General features: G+C 38.9%; 1 protein-coding gene across 10 annotated transcripts in view; it reads left to right on the top strand.

The window, feature by feature from the left end:
• Positions 1-8,231, top strand: part of plcb4b (phospholipase C, beta 4b) — a 43,929-nt gene extending 35,698 nt beyond the window's left edge. For 9 of the 10 annotated variants that reach the window (XM_016448876.1, XM_016448871.1, XM_016448875.1 and 6 more), the window contains 9 exons: positions 354-419; positions 511-626; positions 721-796; positions 1,719-1,894; positions 4,693-4,794; positions 4,878-4,935; positions 5,794-5,880; positions 6,028-6,064; positions 7,344-8,231. In XM_016448876.1, coding sequence (XP_016304362.1) covers positions 354-419; positions 511-626; positions 721-796; positions 1,719-1,894; positions 4,693-4,794; positions 4,878-4,935; positions 5,794-5,880; positions 6,028-6,064; positions 7,344-7,432 — 807 coding nt within the window. In that variant the 3' untranslated portion in view covers positions 7,433-8,231. The remainder of the gene's footprint in view (positions 1-353; positions 420-510; positions 627-720; positions 797-1,718; positions 1,895-4,692; positions 4,795-4,877; positions 4,936-5,793; positions 5,881-6,027; positions 6,065-7,343) is intronic. The other variant, XM_016448878.1, reaches the window with a different exon arrangement.
• The last annotated feature ends 1,769 nt before the right edge of the window (positions 8,232-10,000 follow it).

Below are 10,000 nucleotides of genomic sequence, written 5' to 3'. Positions count from 1 at the left end.
AAAAACAATAAGCTGAATACATTTAGTATAAATGCACAAATGTTATAGCTTAATCAAAAAATACTATATACATTTAATACATGTCTACATTAATAATATAATTCAGTATGAATATCATATTATAATATTATATCGTGATCATTATCGTTTTATCGTCCAACCCTAACATGAAACATTAGAAAGTCTGATTTAAAATTGTCAGTCAGTTTGTTCACTTTCACTTTCTGCATTTATTTTGTGTTGAAGGATTTGGTTATCGCTGCTGCTGTTTTCTGGCATGTAGTTTCGCTGATTGCATCGTGTCCTTTTTGAAAAGATAAACCTCAGAAATCCCACAAATCTCTTGTCTCTAGACCTTCATTAAACTGATGAAGAAGCAGCAGAAGGAACTGAACACGCTAAAGAAACGACACGCTAAGGTCAGTGACGGATTCTTGTCTCTGTTCTGCTCAAACGCTGATGCAGATGTTTCCAGCATGATGAGATGATGAACGCGTCTTCTGCTCGCAGGAACACAACGCCATGCAGAAATCACACTGCACGCAGGTGGACAGAATGGTGGCTCAGCATGACAAGGAGAAGTTCTCGCTGGAGAAGCTGCTGGAGAAGGCCATCAAGAAGAGAGGGTGAGTGAAGCATGATGGGAAATGCTGCCTCTTCTGCGTCGTCTCAGTCATTCGGTCCTGATGTTATTGTGACTGTCATTGTTCTCTGTTTTAGAGAAAACAACTGCTCCGAGTTAAAGAAGGAAACGGCCATTAAGGTTGAGACGCTCACGACAGACCATAAAGAAAAGGTACAGAAGACAGTCATCATGCTTTGTGTCTTATTTACTCGCCCGTGGAGCATTTGACCATATTACACCCTGACAATGACAAAATCACATGCTCTGATCGGACTGGCTTCAGCAATTAGGCAGGAATCAGTATAAGAATAAGCTACAGTAGGTTTTTTTACATGCACTCATTTTCATAATCTGATTTCAGATTTTGAAAGTTCTGTTTATATGAACCCTAAACTTTCACATATATTCGTTTTCAAGTGCATTACCTGAATTCTGAACAAAACTTCAGTGCATGCAAAACCACTGCGATATTGTCACTGGAGCTCCTGCGAATGTCATTGTTTTTAGATGACATCTAACAAGAAAGATGAGTAATATTGTAGAAGACAATAAAAATGTAGTCTCCTTCACTGACCAGTTCTCAAGATGAAAGATGAAAATAAAGACTAACATACATAAGGTGTAAATCATACGTAAACATAAACATCACGGCCCTGCACATGTGCGTAAGGTCGCAGTTTAATTGAGATCAAACACTACTGGATTGTTTGAGGTGTTTACAGGATTGATTAAGCCATCAGTCCCATCTCTAATGGATGCTTTGATCACATGTAAACGTGTCTGGTGTGTGTCAGGTTAAATGTCTGACTACATAAGACAGATTCCCACAGTCATGAAAAATGGAATTTTCAAGTTTATTATATTTCAATGGCAATTAATCAAATGTTCTAGATATTTCTAGTTATGCGTCAGTCTAGATCCTGTGCTTTAGATCTTACTGAAGACATCTAAGCTCATGATTGATAGCTGATGTTCTGATGGAAACCCCAGCAGTCTGTGTTTAAATGGTTTTTATTCATAATAGAGTTTGTCAGCAAATGTTCGGCTGTGTTTGGTGACGCGTGTCAGTCGTGTTGGTGTTTCTTCCTCTCAGGTGAAGGACATTGTGGCGCAGCACACTAAAGAGTGGTCAGAGATGATCAACTGTCACAGCACAGAGGAACAAGAAATGAAGGACGCCCATGTGACGCAGCAGTGTGAGCTCCTCAGGAAGCTGCTGGCCAGCGTTCAGGAGCAGCAGACACTGCAGCTCAAGCTCATCCACGAGCGGTGAGAGACACGACCGACACACACGCGTTCACTGCATGCTCAGCTACCAACACTATCATCATTACCATCACTACTAACACTATCATCACCATCACTACCATCAATAATCAGTCATCACTACAATCACTGTCATCACTATTATCATTATAATCACTATCATCATTACCATCACTATCATCATTGCCATCACTACTAGCACTACCATCACCATCACTATCATCATTACCATCACTACTAGCACTATCATCACCATCACTAAACACTGTCATCACTACAATTACTATCATTACTATTATCACTATAATCACTATCATCATTACCATCACTACTAACACTATCATCACTAATCAGTCATCACTACAATTACTGTCATCACTATCATCACTATAATCACTACCAACACTATTATCACTATCATCATTACCATCACTACTAATACTATCATCATCACCATCACTACTAACACTATCATCACTATCACTACCATCACTAATCAGTCATCACTACAATCACTGTCATCACTATTATCACTATAATCACTAGCATCATTACCATCACTACCAACACTGTCATCACTACCAATCACTATCATCATTGCCATCACTACTAAAACTATCACCATCATTACCATCACTAATCAGTCATCACTACAATGACTGTCATCACTATTATCACTATAATCATTATCATTATCATCACTATAATCACTATCACTACCAATCACTATCATCATTACCATCTCTACCAACACTATCATAACTATCATCATTACCATCACTACCAACACTGTCATCACATTTACATTACATTTTACATTTAGTCATTTTTCAGACACTTTTATCCAAAGCAACTTACAATTGGGGAATACATAAAGCGATTCTTCTTAAAGAGGCAAACAGACACAGGAAGTGCTTGTAATACCAAGTTTTAGGCATTGTTCAAATAAGTACAAGCTAGACAGAGAAGGAATAAATAAAGAGAAAGACATCAACACCAACACTATCATTATTACCATCACTATCATCATTACCATCACTACCATGATTACATCACTATTATCACTATAATCACTATCATCATTATCATCACTACCATCACTAATCACTATCATCACTACAATCACTGTCATCACTACCATCGTTACCATCACTATAATCACTACCAATACTATCATCATTACCATCACTACTAACACTATCATCACCATCACTACCATCACTAATCAGTCATCACTACAATCGCTGTCATCACTATAATCACTACCATCATTACCATCACTCTAATCACTACCATCACTATCATCATTACCAACACTATTATCACTATCATCACTACCAATCACTATCATCATTGCCATCACTACCAACACTGTCATCACTACCATCATTGCCATCACTATCATCACTATAATCATTACCAGCACTGTCATCATTACCATCACTACCAACACTATCATCACTATAATCATTACCAACACTGTCATCATTACCATCATTGCCATCACTATCATCACTATAATCATTACCAGCACTGTCATCATTACCATCACTACCAACACTATCATCACTATAATCATTACCAACACTGTCATCATTACCATCATTGCCATCACTATCATCACTATAATCATTACCAGCACTGTCATCATTACCATCACTACCAACACTATCATCACTATAATCATTACCAGCACTGTCATCATTACCATCACTACCAACACTATCATCACTATAATCATTACCATCACTTTCATCATTGCCAACACTGTCATCACTACCATCATTACATCACTATCATCACTATAATCATTACCATCATTACATCACTATCATCATTACCTTCACTACCATCTCTAATCACTATCATCACTACAATCACTGTCATCACTACCATCACTACCAGCACAATCATCATTATCATCACTACCATCACTATTATCACTATACTCACTACAGTTACTGTCATCACTATCATCACTACCATGATGTACAGTGCTCTTTTCCACCCAACTGAGGTGAGACCCTTGAGCACCAGGGCACCGCAGCAAAAATGTCTGCCTACTGCTCAAATTCCAAGTATCGGACACCACGTTTGGCCAAACGTCACGTGACTCACTTTCTCAATCCTCAATTACAAATCCAGCTGATGTATATGCATCAAAACATGGATATTTGGTTATATCAAATATGAGGCCTTGAGGAAGCTGAATGTCTCAGATAATATTGTAATATTTGGATTAGTTAGTTTACTGGAAATCCATGGAGATTCATGGAAATAATAGGAAATTTTACAATTATTTACATATGTGTGTGTGTGTGTGTGTGTTATTTACTTTCAGGTGATATACATATACACCTGAATGGATTTGTTTGTATTGTATGTTCATGATGAGAGCAGTGAGTGTAGTGTGTACTACAGTAGAGTGTAGTATGCTAATAACTGCTGAATCTGATTAACACACGACACTCATGCTCGTGTATATTCATCTGGGCCAGTGTTCTCCTCTTTATAATGCTGATGTGGTGTCTTATTAGGATAGAGATACGAGGCCGGCTGCCATAATTAACAGGCATTAATGTTGCATGAGTCTCTGTAAGTTCAGTAGAAGAGCGGCCCGTCTATTCAGCTCAAGAGTCTTTATTAATTACACTGATAATTCCCCTCGTGTGAACCTGTTTGTTCTGCAGCCGGATCTCCATGAGAAAGAGCCGTGACCCTCGAGCATGAGATGATGTTTCATAACCGTCACTGATTCTCTGGACTGTTTTGAGCATGTCTGTATTGTGATCGATCGACAGGCAAAGCAAAGAGATGAAGGGCAATCAGGCGAAGACGTCGATGGAGAACAGCAAAGCCATCAGCCAGGACAAGAGCATCAAAAACAAGGCGGAGCGCGAGAGGTGCGACACGACACACGGATGGAGCGCTGTGATTAATAAATCATTGTTTGTCACAGTTTAACAGGTTTGTGTTTGTGTTGCAGGAGAGTTCGGGAGCTGAACAGCAGCAACACCAAAAAGTTCCTGGAGGAGAGAAAAAGGGTTGGTTGATGGTCTTCAGTGTTAGCTTATGCTTATGGCTCCGTTCTGTGAAGAATGGCTTTGGTTTGAGAGGTTGATGCAGGATAACTGCATTTGTCACAGCTGTATGATTAATCGAATGAGAAAACACAATCCCAAAATCAAAAGACAAGCTTTCTGCGAGTCTTAATCACCCTTCAACAAATTAAGGCCTAAAAATTTCTTCAATCAGAGCAGAAAGTCTGAAATTCATGAAGTCATGGCAGTAATGTTTCATGCACTGCAAAAATGAACCTGTTCCTCAGTATTTCTGTCTTGTTTTCCAGTGCAAATGTCTAAAGATCTTCAAATCAAGACATATTTACTGGAGACGCACAACGAAGACATTGTTTTCTTTGAAAACCATAAACTGATTTTGATCTATTTCTCATGTGTTCATTGTGCGTCTCCAGTAAATGTGTCTTGATTTGAGGATCTTTAGAGATTTGCGCTGGAAAACAAGACAGAAATACTGAGGTTTTGATTAGAGGGTAAAGTACAAGTTATTTCTATTAAATTTGTGTAAAATGAATGAAAAGGTCTGATCTCTCGTGATACTGAATCCTGTTTCTGGAGATTAGGATTTTTGCAGTGTTTCTGAGACTAAAGTGATGCAGTTGTCAAGTCACCTTAATTTCTATATCGCTTTATACAATACAGATTGGGTCGAAGCAGCTTCACAGAGATAAACAGGAAAATAACAGTATTAATGTTGCAGAATTATGGTGATTCTCTGTGTGTAAACTGCATGTGACGTTCCTCATTAGATGAAAGCGTCTGTTAAATGAATGTAGTAGTTCTGAGGTTGAAGATGATGATGATGATGTTGTTCTTCCTCAGCTGGCCATGAAGCAGGCGAAGGAGCTGGAGCAGCTGCAGAAGTCTCAGCGCGAGCAGCTGGACAAACTCGAGAAGTTCAACGAGCAGGTAAAGCTCAGGCCGGCTGTTGTTCACGCTCACAGACGGCTGCCCTCTCCATTTCATTTGATTTGTGTTTTGTCCTCATTACTCATGTTCTGTACATGAGACGTCTGAAGCCATTCCTTAAATATGATTTGCCTTTTCTTTGAACAGCTTTTGAAATCACATCATGCAAACAGTCAGACTCAAGGTAGGCTCACGCATTGCTCTCCTCTTTCTTCAGTTTTCTCCATCAGTCTCCTTTCTGTCTGATTGACACAAGAGCTTCTATAACACATCCACTTTGACGTGCTGAGTGCTGTCAATCACGTACATCACGTGTTCAGTCATTGGCCGTTTGTTGTAAAGTCCCGCCCAGTTGAGAGCTCGTCCAATCATCATAGACCAGTCTCAAGCTCATGCTGCTCTCGTAGACGAGACTCTGTATACAGTAAATATATATGTAGAGAGAGAGATTCGTTTTCAGTAATTACACTGATTTAGTTTGAAGTTGAACATGATGAAAGTAACAGCCACTCCAAACGGTTCCGAGAGTGAATGAATCATTAGATTGATTCAGTGAGTCATCAAATGATTCAGTTGGCGGTGGGTTTTCTGTCATGTGACGCATACATGCCTCCTTCCTTCCGTCACAGTTGATTTGAGAGACAGAAGTTTTACAAATATTTTTGTCTGCTTCTTTTTATAAATTGGCTGCATAAAGAAAATATGCTGTGGCTGCACGATAATTAATCTATTAATCACAGTTATTTTGCTCAAAAATATTATCACATTTATTGTCATTTTAATTGTTTCGTCAGAATTATTGCACTCTCACATAAGCACAAATCAAGCAAACGTCAACTGCACGGTTTGCTCAGATTTAGTCGCAACAAACAAAGCACAATGAGGACAGACTGGCTGTGACACTATTATCTGAGCAGAATATCTCGACGGAAATCGCTAAACTCCAGCGCTAACATGTTTGCAGCTCATCAGCGCTCATAATGTAGAGAGTGTGTGTGTGTGTGTGTGTGTGTGTGTGTGTGTGTATGGTGGCCAGGTTGGGAATAAAATGTATCGATTTAAGATTTAAACTCTTGACATCTGGCAACCCTAACCATGAAAGCTTGTGGAGGCTCATTACCACTGCAAGAGCAATTAAAATGAGATGTTTCCAGGATAAATAACGAGCGTTCAAATATCACCGACGGTTATGCTTAATAAACCCAGAGAAGCACAAATCATGATTACAGTACGGTTTATCGTCAGCACTACAATATGCCAAACTACTTTTTTTTTTCAACCTGACATTTTTTACACATTACAAAGTTTCACAAAAAAAGCAAATCAGTTTATTTTAGTAACTGAATATACCTCTTAACAATTAGTTGTCAGTATGAACAGCATTTTAAATCATTGTTCCCATTACTCTAAACATTAGATCCGGATGAATGAACGCAATGTAAATATCTGCTGTGATTCTCCAGGCCAAAGACATGCAGAAGATGGTGAAGCTGGAGGAGGACATGGACCGCAGACCAGCCACGGTGGTGTAAGCGCTCCACCCGTCAACTGAGACGAGAGCGGACCCTCACCAACCTCCACACGAGCGAGCTCCGTCCCGTCGGGCTCCGTCTTCATCTGTGCTTCATCCCGACTCTCTGCAGCCTGCAGTCTGTAAACCCCGCCCCTACCTCAGCTCTAGTCCCGCCCACCGCGGTTAACTCCTCCTCTGCAGCGGCGTCCAGCCAATCCGACTCTTACCGTAGCTCCGCCCACGCCGCTCAGACCAGCTCCTGAGGACATGTTTTTATACACCACCATCATCATCATCTTCATCAGCAGCGCTGCAGCCATTATGGGCCGACAACTCAGAAGTGTTCTTTTCAGCTCGTATCTTAACTGAGCTAGTTAACCGTAGCAGAGTCAGGCGAACGATGCGCTTTGCACCGTTCCTGAGCACTTTATATGTGATAGGATTCAGAGGATCTTTGCCGATGTAGCAGAGCTCTAGCTTTCCTCTGTACACTACGAATGTAGACGCGTCTGGAAACCAGATCACACGAGTGTCCCGAGCTTTTATCATCTGTTCCTCTCCGTTTTTTAAGATCAGACTCACACGTCGTGTTATTTCTGCGGTTTTAATCAGGCTTTGAGATGGAGATGATGGAGGTGCTATCCTGAGAATCGCCGGCTCCTCGCACGGATTCGGAGGAGCGCAACCATCTGCTCTTCTCCGACACGACACTGAACTTTGGTTTCACTTGTGTTTGTTATTTTATTTTCCGGTGTAATGTATCGGTACTTGTTTTAAAGAGAGGTGATTGTACACTGCAAAAAAAAAAAATGTTCTTAGTACTTATGGCTTGTTAACCAGTAAAAATAACTAAACCACAAAACATAAATGTGTCCCTGGAGCACAAAATCAGTCTTAAGTCGCTGGGGTATATTTGTAGCAATAGCCAACAATACATTGTATGGGTCAAAATTATACATTTTTCTTTGATGCCAAAAATCATTAGGATATTAAGTAAAGATCATGTTTCATGAAGATATTTTGTAAATTTCCTACCGTAAATATATCACAACTTAATTTTTGATTAGTAATATGCATTGCTAAGAACTTCATTTGGACAACTTTAAAGATGATTTTCTCAATATTTAGATTTTTTTGCACCCTCAGATTCCAGATTTTCAAATAGTTTTATCTCAGCCAAATATTGTCCTATCCTAACAAACCATACATCAATGGAAAGATTATTTATTCAGTTTTCAGATGATGTATACATCTCAATTTAAAATAATTGACCCTTATGACTGGTTTTGTGCTCACAAATCAAGATGACAAGATATTAACTCATGTTTTCTGAAAAATGTATCAGAATGAAGTGCGTTTATGCTTAAAACAAGAAAGAAATATGCCAATGGTCAGAAAAACTTCCCTTTGAATTAACTTTATTATTCTGAGCCCATCCGCAGATATTTGTTCTTGTTTTAATCATAAACTCACTTCATTTTGTTCAGTTTCTCAGAAAACAAGACTTCATGTCTTCGCTGTGCGTCTCCAGTAAATGTGTCTGGATTTGAGGATGTTTAGAGATTTGTTCTGGAGAACAAGACAGAAGCACTCATTGTTTGCGGTTTTATTTGTGTGTTGGTTGTTGTGAGTTTTCCATCGGTCGTTTTATACTCTTTCCTTTTTTCTTTTTCTTTGCATCATGTTTTCAAGTGTTTGGCCACATATCTCGTGTGAAAGCAAAGTGCTTTAAATCTCCATCGCTTACTAATGTGCCACTATATGTCAGGTAGGACGTTTAAATTGTTACATGATAAATGCCAAAATAAGGGATTATTTATATAAAGATACATATATAAATATAGTGAGTAGTTTAAGACTACGTTTGGTTTCTTGGAAGCTTTTTGCACTAGCTGAATGTTTTCTGTCGTAGACCTTTGCTCTAATATTATAGTTTGTGGGAAAAGCAGATTATTTTTGCAGAACTGTCGCGCTCTGAATTTCATCCGTTTCTATTCGTTTGTCTCCTGAGCTTTCTGTAGCTTCTCAATGGATCATGCTGTGAGTGCTTTTGTATTTATAAATATATATATATATATATATATCGTATTTGTCAAACTTCTAGCAATGAAAATACTCAAAAAATACTGTTGTTATCCTGCTACTTTAATACTGTTTTATAGTATGTGTACCAATAAACTATCCCAGGTGTTAAATGAAAACGGTTGCTGTCTGTTCGTAAAGCTTTAAAGGGGCTGTTTTTCACCGTGCAGGGGATATTATCTTTTAGGGACGGGCTTTAATCTCAGGTATTGATGATATGCTTTATTTAAAAAAGGGTTGATGTCTCTACTAAACTCTACAGCCTTGAAAATCATAAGCGACGTCTGACTTTGGAAACTAGTTCTCTCCTGAAATATGAACAGGTCAAGCAACAGGTTAATAAGTTCATTTCACCAAAAGCTTCTGGACGTGATTGTAATATAAGTCAGACACTGACGTGAGCTGCTGTTTTTGTCTCTTCTGAGGAAGATTCAGTCACTTGTTTTGTACACAGACACATTCTGGTCAGATTTATTCATGTTCATCTGATCTCATTTTGTAAGTGACTTTTCTTTCTGTTTTAAA

Source organism: Sinocyclocheilus anshuiensis, unplaced genomic scaffold (genome assembly GCF_001515605.1).
Source record: "Sinocyclocheilus anshuiensis isolate Anshui unplaced genomic scaffold, SAMN03320099.WGS_v1.1 scaffold519, whole genome shotgun sequence".
Classification (NCBI taxonomy): domain Eukaryota; kingdom Metazoa; phylum Chordata; class Actinopteri; order Cypriniformes; family Cyprinidae; genus Sinocyclocheilus; species Sinocyclocheilus anshuiensis.
This window is presented reverse-complemented; position numbering and strand designations above follow the sequence as displayed.